Source organism: Rutidosis leptorrhynchoides, chromosome 3, assembly GCF_046630445.1.
Source record: "Rutidosis leptorrhynchoides isolate AG116_Rl617_1_P2 chromosome 3, CSIRO_AGI_Rlap_v1, whole genome shotgun sequence".
NCBI classification, from domain to species: domain Eukaryota; kingdom Viridiplantae; phylum Streptophyta; class Magnoliopsida; order Asterales; family Asteraceae; genus Rutidosis; species Rutidosis leptorrhynchoides.
In genome coordinates, this window is record NC_092335.1 from 508,446,555 (window position 1) to 508,461,047 (window position 14,493).

Genomic DNA, 14,493 nt, shown 5'->3' on the forward strand with positions numbered 1-14,493 from the left:
TGATTTAATTAGTGATAAGAATAATAATATTAATACAAATAATATACTTATATTAATAATAATATTTCTAATATTTATAAGGTGATAATAATACTAATTTTTATAATGATAAAAATAATTTACTAATAATGATAATGATAATAATAATAATAATAATAATAATAATAATAATAATAATAATAATAATAATAATAATAATAATAATAATAAATAAATAAATAAATAACTACCTCAAAAGAATATGCTTTTAATAAAAACAATGCCACTGCCCGGGCTCGAACCCACGACCTCTCGCTTAACTGGACATAACCCCAACTATTCCTGCATCATAGCTTTCCTGACTTACATCAGGTTCTAATTTTTATATTAGTCGTATTTCCTGTTTCCTCTATTCTTCTTCTTTTTTTCAAGAAAAAAAAAATGCCACAGCTTGAGTTCGAACTCAAGACCTCTCAATCCCATAACACACGCCTAACCATCCCTCTGTTTATTCATTTTTGTTTTAAATCACAGATTAATAATATATAACCAGATTTATGTTTTCTTCTCATATAATATAAACCAAATCATCTACTCATTATATTTCCATCAACAATTCGTATTATACTCGTCATCATCAACTTATCATCGCCATTAAATACTAACACTATATCTTCATCATTTAACAATCCTTAACCATTATCATTAACACCACTTCTAATCTTTAATAACAAGCTTGATCACCATTAATAATCTAAAATCGGCCCACTAGGATTAGAATGTCATTAGTCCATTTAGAGTTTAATGGCCCAAATATTTTGTAGTGATTTAAATGGCCCGATAACTTGTTTATCCCTTCATCTCATGTCATATTCCCTAACTATCGATACATACAGATGTCCCACAGCAAAATTAAATATAGAATATAACTCCAAAACTAAAACATGATTGAGTGAGTGGATGTTTCTTTTGACCTATCACTGTCATCACGAAAAGAGTTTTTTTTTTCCACAGCAAAAGTGATCGATTAATTCACAAGTGGGTCTGAGTTTTGGGGTAGTGTTGGACAGAAAAATAGCGACGGCAGCAGCAACAATAATTATAGAAGCAAGGAAAATAAATTCTTACTTAGTAGCTTCAACGGAGATTTCAGTTGGCGATTAATAAAATGGTTTTGGTGATGGAAACCGAAAAAAAAAATTTGTTTAAAAGGATAAAGGATTGTTCATGATGGTTGTTTGGCATTGACATGAAAAGAAAGAGAGGAAGAAAAGGTGGTGATTATTTTACGATGGTGGTCATGTGGGTGGTTTCATCGATGAGTGGTCGATGGTGTGGTTTTAGTGGCGGTGCTCGTAGCAACATTGGTTGAACAGCAGTAGCAGTTAGTAACAGGTTGATTTGGGCTTGATGGGTGGCTGATAGGAGCAAGAAAAGCAAGTAACTAACATCAATGATAAAAAAAAGTGCAGTAGCTTTAGCTGCTTCAAATGCAGCAAAACAGAAAGAAAACCTGGTAGCAGGCTCGTTGGTGATCTTTAAATGGTTGGTGATTGATGGAAGCTTAGTTTTATTTTGCAGATCGAGTATTAAGAATAAAAGCAATATATACATCGTGAAAACAGTGGGGTTATGATGATGATCAAACGAAGTTAATGATATGTGGTGGTGAAAGGTGACTTTTGAATAATGGACAACAAGAGTGTTCATGGTGTTTAGTGATTTAAATAGAAACATAAAATGAACGAGCAAGGATGTTTGAGGTGATTCGAAAGTGGAGATGATGAAGTGGTGGTGATGCTTTAAACGGGTTGTTCATGATGGGTGTGAGGAGGGTTAGTGGTGACCGGCTGATGGAAGGGAGGAGGATGATGGCATCGTGGTCGGTGGTTGTAGCTCGACCAAATAGAAAAAGAAAGCAAGGTGGTGGCTTCGGTTGACGATAGTGTGGAAGGTGGTGGTGACTGGCGGTTCCTGGTGTGGTTCCCGGTGGATGAGGGTTGTGAGGTTTGAAGCTAGTTGATGGTTTGTGTTGGTGTTAATATCCATCTGATATGTATATGCTTATTTATAGAGATTAGATAGATGGTGGGTTTATATTGAGCATGTGATGGCTGAACACAAAGTCATGTAGTAACACATATTCATAATATACACGTGGGTGTTCGGTTTACATCTATCTATATCAATCAATATATGTATATAATAAATCTTAATCTAATATAATATTAAATCTATTAATCAATCACAGAAACAAATGAAATGAAAAAGTAATCCCACTTTCCAATTAAGCACAGTATTATAAATATTTAGCCACCTGCCTCTTGTCCTATTATCAATCCACGGAGTTTTAAATCGTGTCCATTGCTAAACAGTTATAATATAAAAGTGTTCCTAAAAATTCCAAATTTTTAAATTAACTATATTTATTTATTTTAGTCATTATGGTATAAAATTCGATCATTAATTATTTAAAAATTATTAAACAAAAATTAACTCACTGTCCACTCCCGATCCTAGGTAAAATATAAAAAGTGTTGAAATTTATTAATTAGCTCCTAAATATATTTTTTTAATAAGCCTAAAATTTATCTAACAACCAATATTCCAACTTACGTTATTTAAACAAAGACATTTTAATAAATGAGTTCTATTATATCGAAAAACGTTTTCGCACGTTTGAAAATAGATCAATCAAGTATTATGAAATTCAATTATCCACTAACTTTTGTCTAACTCTCGATAAGTGACACTTTGTTCTTACTTGTAAATTATTTTACCATTTATTCCGAATACCGTTAAAAAGAAACGATTTCTCAAATCAACGTGGGCCTCGTAACAGAGACTCATAACCATATAATGTATCTGATAAATCAATACTTGATCTTATCTTTTAATCTCGTCGATATACTTATATTGAAACAAAATACGTTCATGTAAAGTATTATATATCTGATACTTTGATAACGTTTTCAATTAATAAGTATATATTATATATACATATCAATATACACATAATGTTCGTGAATCGTTGAGCATAGTCAAAGGGTAATTGATTACATGAATAAAATTTCAAAATTTTCGAGACTCAACATTACAGACTTTGCTTATCGTGTCGGAATCATATAAAGATTAAAGTTTAAATTTGGTCGGAAATTTTCGGGTCATCACAGAAAATGCTAATTGAAGTATAGTATTAAACTAGTTTTGTGAACCCTCGCTTCGCGTCGGGGGTTCGGTTTTCAATGTATTTTATTGCGTTTAGTTTGTAAAAAATTTCCGTGTCTAACGATGATGTCGTTGAAGCGCAACTCGAATCGAACTAAAAGGTATAATCCGTGAAAGATTTAAATGTTATTTTAAATTAATAATATATGTATATATCTGCGTTTCGCTATGGAATTGTCGACTTTTAAAAATTTAACGCAAAATCAACGTGTATGAAAAGTACCTCAAATATTTAGCGTTTTTTAAAAAATGTCCGTTTTGCGTATAGTTAGTGACATTGTGTTCCTATAATTATTTCGAGTTTAACGATGGTGTCGGAAAAATTTAACTCGTTGCGAGCGAGAAGATATGACCCGTTGAATATTTGGGTGGAGTTTATATAAGATTTTTTATAAAAATGGTTATTTGACACTTTACTCCCTGGTTGGGGGGGTCGGTTTTAATTATTGAACAAAGTGGGGTTTTATTTGAAAAAAAAGGTGGGGAAAAAAGGTGAAAAGATAAAATTGACCCTGGTTACTATTCATAAGTTTTGTCTGTTAGTTGTATTTTGATAATTATTAAGTGTCACATTATCATTAAATTTTATATATGATCAGGGGCGGATCTTAGTGTAATCCGAAGGGGGTATCCGCCCCACCTGGATTTAACGGATAAAAAAATTTTACACTAAAAAAAAAATTACTAAAAAAAAGGTTTTTATTAGTGTTTACTCCTGCTGGAAATAAAAAATTTATTAAATTTTCGCATCCGCTCCACCTGTCTTTGAGTTTAAGTTCCGCCACTGTATGTGATTAGTAAGTGTTGTATGTGTGATTGAGTGCAACCCAACATTTTATATACTCCGTAATTAAAAAGAATTAATTATATCATTGGTTGATGTGATTTGTCTCTTTTCTAAAATTATACCAATAGTTTCTGTAGTTTATAAAATGCACAGTGTTAGTTCTATATCTAACATCAGTTAAATTGTGCTGTTAAAAATGTGCATGTATAATTATACATGATGATCAATTAAGTCTATTTATATAATAAAAACAATATTAAAAACTTTCAGTTGTATAAATGTTTGCATATGCTCCCATTTATTTGGTTTTTTAAACTAGAGTTGTAATCACTTGAATCCAATAATTTGCTTGAGATTCAACGGACCAATCAGAGCGTGACATGTGGCGCGACAATCACACGTGATTGAAAAAAAAAAAATCAAAAAAATTTAATTTTAATTAATAAAAAATTGAAAATCTTTTTTATTATTTATTTTTATTTTTTTTTATTTTTTAAATTTAGCATTTCAAACTCAATCACATGTGATTGTAAAACTCAATTACATGTGATTGTAAAACACAGTCACATGTGATTCTGCATGTCAAATCTAATCACATGTGATTGGAAAAAAAAATTCAAATTTTTTTTTTTCAAAAAAGAAAATTTCAACCGGAAACAGACTTCAATTCGTTGATTTGATCAAGTTTGTTAGAGTTTCGTGATCATATCTTTAAAATTTCAGACTTTAATTCGGTGATTTTATTATGTTTTGATCAAAAACTTGGTGTTTAAAGGTTTTAGAACAAACGTATTGAAATTCGTCATTTACTAAAAATTTCTTTTTTCAATCACATGTGATTGGATTTGAATGCAGAATTACATGTGATTGAGTTTTACAATCACATGTGATTGACATGTAGAATCACATGTGATTTACTGCATGTTAAATCTAATCACATGTGATTGAAAAAAAATTCGAAAAAAAAAGTTCGAAAAAAATAATTTTCAAAATTTTGTTTAATTTTTTTTTTTTGAATTTTTTTTTTTTATATTTTTTCAATCACATGTGATTATCGCGCCACGTGTCACACTATGATTGGTCTCTTGATTCTCAACTTAAAAGTTGATCTCATTTGAATATTTCTCTTTTAAACTAATATGATTAGTTTATGATTATTCTTTTGCCATTTTAGTTTTTACCAAAACTAAATCGTATTCAATTTGATTTTTCGTTTAGTTTCGATTTTAAAACATGAATACGATTTTGATATGATTTTCAACAAATTTATATCAATAATTAATTTAAAAATAATTGATAAGTAATTAATATATAGTATCTATCTATATAGTCATATAAAACTCTAAAATAAATATGTTATCATTAAGCTAATTACTCTTTAATTTTTTATAATGATGATGTCATAATTATATATTATTCTAATTAAAAAATAATACGAAATCTTTTATAAAAGGAAATACTAATCACTCATAAATTGTAATTTTAATTTTCTAAAAAAATTTAAAACGAATTATTTTTACTAATTATTAATATTATTATTAAATATATAAACAACTTTGAGAGAACTTTATTATTATTATTTACTTTTAATATAATATTATATTATTAATATTCAAATATAAATTTTTTTACGAAATTAATTAGGTTACATATGTATGCGAATATACATGTTTCTATATATTTGTAAAAACAACGACAAGTTTCTTAGTCAAACGGGTTATTAAAATAAATGACTTTAAAATTTACATTCACTTAATATCTAAAACATGTCATCAAATTACAACAACAACAACATGCCCAATCCCACATGCGTGAGGTATGGGGGAGGTGAGGCGTAGACAACCCTTCCTCTATCCTAGAATAAAGAAAAATCATTTCTCCACCCCGAGTGAAACACTCACAAGAGTAGAGAAAGTCCTTCCTCTCTCTGTTCGACGGATAAAGAGATTGCTTCCAATAGGACCTCCGGCCCAAAAAGTAGTAGGAAAAAAAAAAGTAATAATAATAATTTAAATAAATAGAGATAGATAAATAAATAAAAAAGTAATAAAATCGAGATGCCATGAAAATGGTAGGAGCGAGTTTCCATGGGTTTTACATCAAGCCTGGAGTTCAATATATGCTCTAAGCGGCGATCAAGTCGCCAATAAATCGACGCTTGGTGTTGCCTCCAATAATAGGGCCGTATATATATGTGTGTGTATATATATATAAATAATAATAATACTCATAGCACAAATATATATATATATATATATATATATATATATATATATATATATATATATATATATATATATATATATATATATATATATATATATATATATATATATATATATATATGGGAACGTACCTTAGGCTGCTGTGCAGGGCTCCAGACATATCGAGAAAAGCTACACTAAAATAACATAAAACATACAAATCTAAAGACATAAACCTACATACATACATCCAAACATACATACATACATACATACATACATACGTACGTACGTACGTACATTCAAACATCCGTATCTAAACAATACATAAAACATATACACATGAAACATACAAGCGTACATATAAACCTACCCACATAGACAGATACATACATACACACTAACAAACCTACATCCATAAACATACAAACATAGAAACAAACATAAGCATACTAACATACGCATACATACAAAAACATACAAACATCCATAAACATGCACAAAGCAACCATATATGCACACATATAAAATACATACCCAAAAAGCATCCGTACCTAAACATGCACACATCCATACCCTAAACATGCGTCCAAACATGCACGTACCTCCCTACAAACACAAACATACCAGCACACACATTCATACCCAATACCAAGACGGGGTCCTGGTTAAATGAAAAGCAAGGAATACCCGATACATGAAGATATATACGTACATAAACATTCATACGAAGATCACTACAAAGGAAGACACAAACACACAATCCCCCATACCCACATACTCACACGCCCCTACCCGCATACACACAAATAAACCAAAGCCTACTCGTCTATTCTAATTCTAGCCCTCCACGCATTCCTATCAGAAGTCATGTCCTCGGTCAATAAATGCTCCTTCAAGTCGAGCTTTATTCTATCCTCCCACCTACGTGTGGGTCTACCCCTTCTCCTTACACCGTCAACTGTAAGTGCCTCGACTCTTCTAACAGGTGCATTAAGCGGTCGCCTCCTCACATGCCCAAACCATCGAAGCCGTTCTTCTCTTAGCTTGTCGATGATGCTCCTAACTTTCAGGTTCTCCCTAAAAACACTATTCAGGATCATATCCAACATCGTCTTCCCACATGTCCACCTAAGCATCCTCATCTCTGCCACCTCCATCCTTCTCTCTTGCGCCTTCGTCATTGGCCAACATTCTGATCCGTATAGCATGGCAGGTCTAATTGCCACCTTGAAGAATTTCCCTTTCATTTTTAGGGGGATCTTCCTGTCGCATAAGACTCCAGTCGCTGCCCTCCACTTCACCCACCCTACTTTAATACGGTGAGACACGTCTTCATCTATCCTCCCCGATTTGTGGAGCATCGAGCCTAAGTACCTAAACGAGGTTTGTGGATGCAAGATCTGTCTCCAATGCAGATGTTCACCCCATCATCTTGTTCATCAGTGTTTCTATCAAAATCACATCTAAGATATTCCGTCTTTTGTCTACTAATTTGTAGACCATTACCTTCTAAGGCTACCCTCCATTGCTCCAGTCTTCTATTAAGTTCCTCCTTAGATTCGGAAACCAGCACAATGTCATCGGCAAAAATTAGGCACCAAGGGATACACTCTTGTATCCCTCGAGAAAGCTCATCAAGGATCAAAGCGAAAAGAAAAGGGCTAAGGGCCGATCCCTGATGCAGGCCTACTTCTATTGGGAAAACTTCGGTAATTCCCACTGGCGTTCGAACACAAGACTTCGCCCCTTCGTACATATCCCTAATAACCCGAATATATCTACTCGGGATACTTCTACCTCTAAGGGTCTTCCAAATCAAATTTCGTGGGACGCAATCGTAGGCCTTTTTCAAGTCTAAGAATACCATCTCCAAGTTCTTTTGCTTTTCTCTATACTTCTCTGTTAGGATAAATAAATTCGTAATTCTACGGGTCATTTCACTAGTTAAATAATAAAAGGATAAGATGAGACAAATAATTAATTTGGAGAAAGACAAATAATTAACTTTGGTTAAAATTTTGATCGATGGTTAAATTTCAAATATAACATCATCACTTAAATCATTTATGAGATTATGATATTGATACCAAATAATAATATTTATACTTTATTAATCTTATTACTTAATCATTACTCTGTATTTTTTTAATATACAGTTTGATTTAATTGATGATTTGATGATTGATAGATTTGATTAGATACATATACATAAATAAATAGATACATTTTATTCTCAAAATATTTAAAACCTAATGAATTGTACTCCCTCTATCCCATACCGTTTTAAAATATGTCACTGTTAAGTCACCTATAAATACGTATATATATATATATATATATATATATATATATATATATATATATATATATATATATATATATATATATATATATATATATATATATAATTTTTCCGTGTACGTTGGAACAAAGTCTTGGGTCCAGAAACTTCCTTAGTGATCTCCTTCTTAACTTGCTATTTCGTGCATCAATTTTGACTACCATTCTTTGCCCACAATTCCAATATACATCTGACCTTCATCTAATCAGGTTTGATCTTGTAACTTCATATCTCTAATACATTTAGGGTTTTATGCTATAAAGTTTGAATCTTTTTCCAGTTTCATTGTTCAAACGAATATCAGGTAAAATGCCCCAATTAATATTTTTTTAGTTTTTGTTTTTTCTATTTGGGTTCGGAAATTAAGGGTTACAAAGCTATAATTTATTTGCTGTAATAGCCATTACTGGTGAATTGGGTTTGAATCTTTTGTCCGGTTTAGTAAACTTGCACCATAAAGTTTCAATCTTTTTGTTTATTTGAAGGGTTTGAAGTGAATTGGGATTGAATATCTTATTTAGCTTTAGTACTTTAAAACTATAAAGTTTGAATCTTTTTGCTGTTAACAGTTGAGAGTGATTCCAGGTTAATAAGGTTTGAATCTTTTTCTTGGGTTTAGAAATTTTAGGCTACAATTGAATCTTTATGTAGTGTTATTGGACAGAGTAATTCCAAATTTAGGTTTAGTAATATGACTAATTTCAAACCATAAAGTTTGAATCTTTTTGCTGTTAACAGTTGAGAGTGATTTAGGTTTGAATTTTTTTCTTGGGTTTGGAAGTTTTGGGATTCAATAGTTTTGGGCTACAATTGAATCTTAATGTTGTGTTATTGTGAAGAGTGATTTTAGGTGAACTGGGCTTGAATCTTTTTGGGTAATAAAAGGGGACTTTTTAATTATAAAATGGAAGGAGGTGGTGTGGTATCATCAGCGAAACAAAATGCAGAATCAAATGCAACATCATCATATACTTATTGGGTTCGAGAAACTAAACAAGATGCTGCACCACTTCCTGTTCCACGTAAGCTAAATGCTGAAGATATCTCAAGTGGGTCGAAATCCTCGAATCATCTTGGCTCTGCTTGGAATAAGGTGATTGCTTTTCTACTTTAGAAATCTTTCCTAGCTAGTAAATTTGATTTGTTTATTTATGTTATTAAGTTAAATTATTTCGAATGCATAACATTGACAGTTAAACATACTTGCAAATTGTGTAGGCTGGAACATGGGAGGAGAAGAACTTGAACAAATGGGCAACTGAAAGAATCAAGGTTTGCTATTGCTTTAAGATATTTGCTGGGTGGATTAGTTTTTTTTTTTTTTTTCTTTGTGATATTGGTGGCAAAATCAATGGATATTGTTAGGGTTAAAACGGTTCAGGTGAAGCTGCGTAGTTTTTCTGTAACAATTAGATTGGGTTGACCCGAGTCACTCTTGAGTAAACAACAATTAATATATAGTGTCAAATGTGGTGACTCGTCTATTTTGTTGGATAAATGTTTATGGAGGTTTTAGGCATTACTAATAGTTTAAAACACTTTGGGCATACTTTTCAACCATGTTCTGGTTTGACCCATTAGAAATTTTTCATACTCGAAATCAACCCATTTATAATTGATTGGGATTTGGGGTGTATTTGCCCACCATTATATATTGGTCAACTATGGTCATATGTCTATGTTCATTTGCATAAATCTTCATAATATTGGTTTCCTCATCTTTAATATTTCAGGAGTTAATTTTATCAGTGGGTTCTTTGGAGTTATCTTCTGGGAAGGCAGAAATTGCAGAAGTATCGAGATGCACAGGAGATGTGAGTATCTTGATTGATCATTATGCGACGTTCTTTAATGCCACGTTCAAAAAATAAAAAGCAATGTAAATTTCGTTAGGCTAAGAAAGAAAATACATTTGGTAAGAATTGATGTAGAGTGCGACTAGAGGAGGATAACTGAAGTATAATAGAAGTTTTATTATTTTAAACCAGTTTGGCTTACGCTTCATCCTCATAAATTTGGTTACATTTTTCAGGCGTTTTTGGTGACTGTAAGGAACAAGAAACGCGTTGGGTACACATATGAAATAACTTTGAAAGTCAAAGGTATGCCGCTAGAAGTCCTTTTGGTCTACCAATTCATTAGTCAAATAGTCATTTATTTAAGTTTTTTTGTTTGTTTTTTTTTTTTTTTATTTTGTTTTTTTAATCAATCAGTGAAATTGTAGTCTCATATATTTGTGAGCAGGGGAATGGGTAGTTGGAGAAGAGAAGAAAACTTTTAAAGGCAATTTGGATATTGCTGAGTTCTCATTTGGGGTACTGGATGATTTGCAGGTAATCTTTAATAACGAGTTTTGAGATACATACGGCTGATTGTAACAACCCTTTTAACTATGTGAAATATCAGTGGTTTAAGTGAAGACATATGGATAGAATGTTAGCTAATACATACAACTCAACATGTGATTCTCATATCCATATGTGATAGGGTAGTCTGATACAAACCAATTGACTAAAAAGAATTTTTTGATTAATTGTCTGTTGATGAATTTAGGGTAGTTCAGTAGTGACCTTGTGATTTCCAACCCATTTCTTAAGCTGCGAAACATGAAATGTGGGATGAATTGAAGATGTCGCTGGCAACCTTAGCTTATAAGCCACTTTTCCATTTCGTTCCAAAATTTCATAGGGCCCGTACTATTTAGATGCAAGCTTTTCATTTTGTCGATGGCTGACAGATTTTTGACAATAAGGACGTAATTTTAGAAACACATGATCACCAACAGAAAACTCAAACATCACGTCGATGGACATCCGCGTTGGCTTTCATAATCTGTTGTGCTCTCGATAAATGTAGTTTTAACTCTTCCAACATCTACTCACGTTCTTCTAAATAGCGATCCACCTCAAATATGGGCGTAGGCTGGCTACTATATCGAATTAAATGTGGTGGGTCACGTTCATATATAATCTTCGAAAGGAGTCGTGTTCGCTGAAGAATGGTATGAGGTATTATACCGCTATTCAGCCCAAGAAAGCCACTTGGACCATTGTTTGGGCTTATTACATGCAAAACATCGTAGGCACGTTTCAATACTCTTATTAACAACTTCGGTTTATCGTCACCGTTTTGGATGCAATTATTAATAGCTGCTATTTTACCATCATTAGACAAGTCGTGGTTTAGCTCGTCCCGATCAAAAATCTGGTATATCGATAATGCTGAACAATCATGTGAATCGCCACGACGAGATAAGGCGTATGCTACTTTATTCTCCGCCCCTGCCTTGTACTGAATTTCAATATCAAAACCTGACAGTTTAGTAAGCCATTTCTAATGATCTTCAGACACTAATCGCTGCTGTAATAAGTACTTCAAGTTGTGCTGATCAGTTTTCACTACAAAGTGTCTGTCCATTAAATATCGTCGCCACTTTTGAATTACCAACACAATTGCCATTAATTCTTGTTCATATACAGACATCGTCTTCACGCGAGACCCCAATACCTGACTAAAGTAAGCAATTGGTCTACCTTCTTGCATCAACACTGCTCCAATACCATGCCCTGATGCGTCAGTTTCAACGACAAATTCTATGTTAAAATTCGGTAGATCAAGAACGCGTACTTTGGTCATAACTTATTTTAAGTGTTGAAAGGCCCGCCCACTTACAACTATCTTTCTTAAGTTGTTCTGTCAAGGCCCAAGCTTTCTTACCATAACCTTCCACAAATTTCCGATAATAACCGATTAGCTTAAAGAAACCTCGTAGCTCTTTTAAATTTTTTGGAACCGGCCAATCTATCATTGCCGCGGTTTTTGAGTTGTCCGCTGAAGCACCTTCTTTTGATACCAGTCTACCACATGACCCAAATACTCAATTTTCGATTGTGCAAACGGACACTTCTTTTTGTTGGCATATAAATGATTCTTGCGTAAACAACTAAACACAACAGCCAAGTGCTCTCTATGCTCTTCTAACGATTTGCTATAAACAAGTATTTCATCCAAAAAGACTAAGACGAATTTGCGCTCACTAAAAATTCGTAGTGTCCCTCATGGGTTCGGAAAGCCATCTTAGCCACGTCTTCCTCCTTCATCCGAATTTGGTGATAACTGGACTTCAAGTCCAACTTCGAAAATATAGTAGCCCCGTGTAACTCATCCAAAAGCTCGTCGATAACCGGAATTGAAAATTTGTCTAACCAGACATTTTATTTAGAGCTCGATAGTCGAACAACAAATCGCCAACTTCCATCTTTTTTTAGCTAAGAGTACCGGGCTTGAAAAACGGCTGAGACTAGGTTGAATCACACATGCTTTCAACATCTTACCCACCAGTTTTTCGATCTCATTCTTTTGCGCATGTGGATAACGATATGGATGGACACTTATCGGTCTGTACCCTTTTAAGCATGATTGAATGCTCGTGACCACGTTGGGGAGGTAACCCTTCCGAACAACCCGAACACATCTATAAATTCCGCTAGTGAATCTGCAACGTCATCATCAGGTTGTTTAGAAGGAAACAATCCTTCACTCTCCGATAATTTTATCTCCCTCATCCACGAGGAGTAACTGAACAACTTTAATCGATGACCTGGTGCAAACTTCTCGTCACATTTAAAGCATAACCCTTTCGATCCTTTTTTTCTAGTAATTCTGCTTTTGTCAGCCTTTTAAATTGGCCTGGTTGACTCGTGTAAGAATTATTACTCTTCTGGTTTGATGAACCTGTAGCAATCAACGTCCGTGTTGAACTAGTCTCACCACTACGATTGTAACTCTTAGTTAAAACATAAGAACGATTCACCCCACTCCCATTGGATACGATTTCATTAGGTTTGTTTTCATCAATAAAGATAGCAAGTATCATTGCATGGTTAAGACCTTCAGGTTGCATAACTCGAACCGCTGCCCGTAAATCTGATTTGAGTCCTTTGATAAACGTTTCTTCTAGAATAGGCTCCGGAAGTGCGCCAAGTTGTCCCGCTAACTTTTCAAATAAAGCCACATAGTCCCTAGCTGATCCTTCTTGTCTATTTGCTATATGGGGTGTATTTTTCGTATAACACTACAAGTCAATATGGGCCGGGTTGACCAAAACACTTTTTGTCCATAATTTTAGTTCTTCATAAACAAGTAGAGCGTCAAATGTGATTACAGAAGTTAAGTACAGTATCATTTAATTTTTAAATAAAACAATATTAAAATTTCTTGTATAATATAATTTGGGAGGTTTTATGAATTAGTAATACACTTTCTGCAACAGTTCAGGGAATGATGAATCTTTGTAGCCTCTTTTAAAAAAAATTTATAAATTTTGCTTCAAAAACGAAGTTTTATCAATTGTCCACTTAATAGGTTGAAATGAGGCTGAATGAAGATAAGGATTTCATTCACCAAGAGAAACACCGACTTCGACAGGATATGAAGATGTTTTTGAAACCTATTCGTGAGAAACTACTCGAGTTTGAAGCAGAACTCAAAGAAAGGTAGGGGTGAACGGGTGACGATTTTCTCTATTCTAAATAGCATTTCGTGTTTTAGTGCTTTCAAACCGGAATTTAAACTGAAAGTGTTACTGTCAAATTGGCGAAAACTTGTAATGTTAATGTGTGCCTAAAGAACTTCATTTCCAAAGTCATTTGAATATTTTTAGGTTGTGGTGACGTTTGATTCTTGCGTTATGTAACACTTGATTTCATTCGGGTTTGGAACTATTGTTTCCACTTTTCTGTTCAGGTTATTCGGTAGAGCGATTATTATCCGGTTATTTTGTGACTAATAAATTGTTAGCGTATACTATAACTTATGATGTATACTATAACCTGCAAACAATGAGACTCGAAACTAGAAAGAAAGAAAAACTAAAACTATTAAAAACCGGGCATATTCGGTTCTAAGAATAAGATCGAGACAATACCAAGCAACAAAGCAAAAACCCGACA

At 33.1% G+C, this 14,493-nt stretch overlaps 1 protein-coding gene across 2 annotated transcripts; it reads left to right on the forward strand.

Annotated features, from left to right (window-relative positions):
- Positions 1 to 8,629: 8,629 nt before the first annotated feature.
- LOC139898262 (uncharacterized) lies at positions 8,630 to 14,251 on the forward strand. 2 transcript variants are annotated; one of them, XM_071880993.1, is made up of 7 exons: positions 8,630 to 8,751; positions 9,382 to 9,635; positions 9,761 to 9,814; positions 10,276 to 10,356; positions 10,575 to 10,644; positions 10,787 to 10,875; positions 13,907 to 14,251. In XM_071880993.1, the coding sequence occupies exons 2-7, from the start codon at positions 9,447 to 9,449 to the stop codon at positions 14,039 to 14,041; spliced, it is 618 nt and encodes a 205-aa protein (XP_071737094.1). In that variant the 5' UTR covers positions 8,630 to 8,751; positions 9,382 to 9,446; the 3' UTR covers positions 14,042 to 14,251. The 2 variants fall into 2 exon arrangements, with proteins under 2 accessions (XP_071737094.1, XP_071737095.1); XM_071880994.1 differs by having other exon boundaries at positions 8,632 to 8,751; positions 9,393 to 9,635.
- The last annotated feature ends 242 nt before the right edge of the window (positions 14,252 to 14,493 follow it).

Excerpts from the sequence above, each read along its gene's own strand:
- LOC139898262 (XM_071880993.1), top strand. The coding sequence starts at position 9,447 with ATGGAAGGAGGTGGTGTGGTATCATCAGCGAAACAAAATGCAGAATCA. Across the intron at positions 9,815-10,275 it reads GGGCAACTGAAAGAATCAAG|GAGTTAATTTTATCAGTGGG; the intron begins GTTTGCTATTGC and ends TTAATATTTCAG. Across the intron at positions 10,876-13,906 it reads GGGTACTGGATGATTTGCAG|GTTGAAATGAGGCTGAATGA; the intron begins GTAATCTTTAAT and ends TCCACTTAATAG.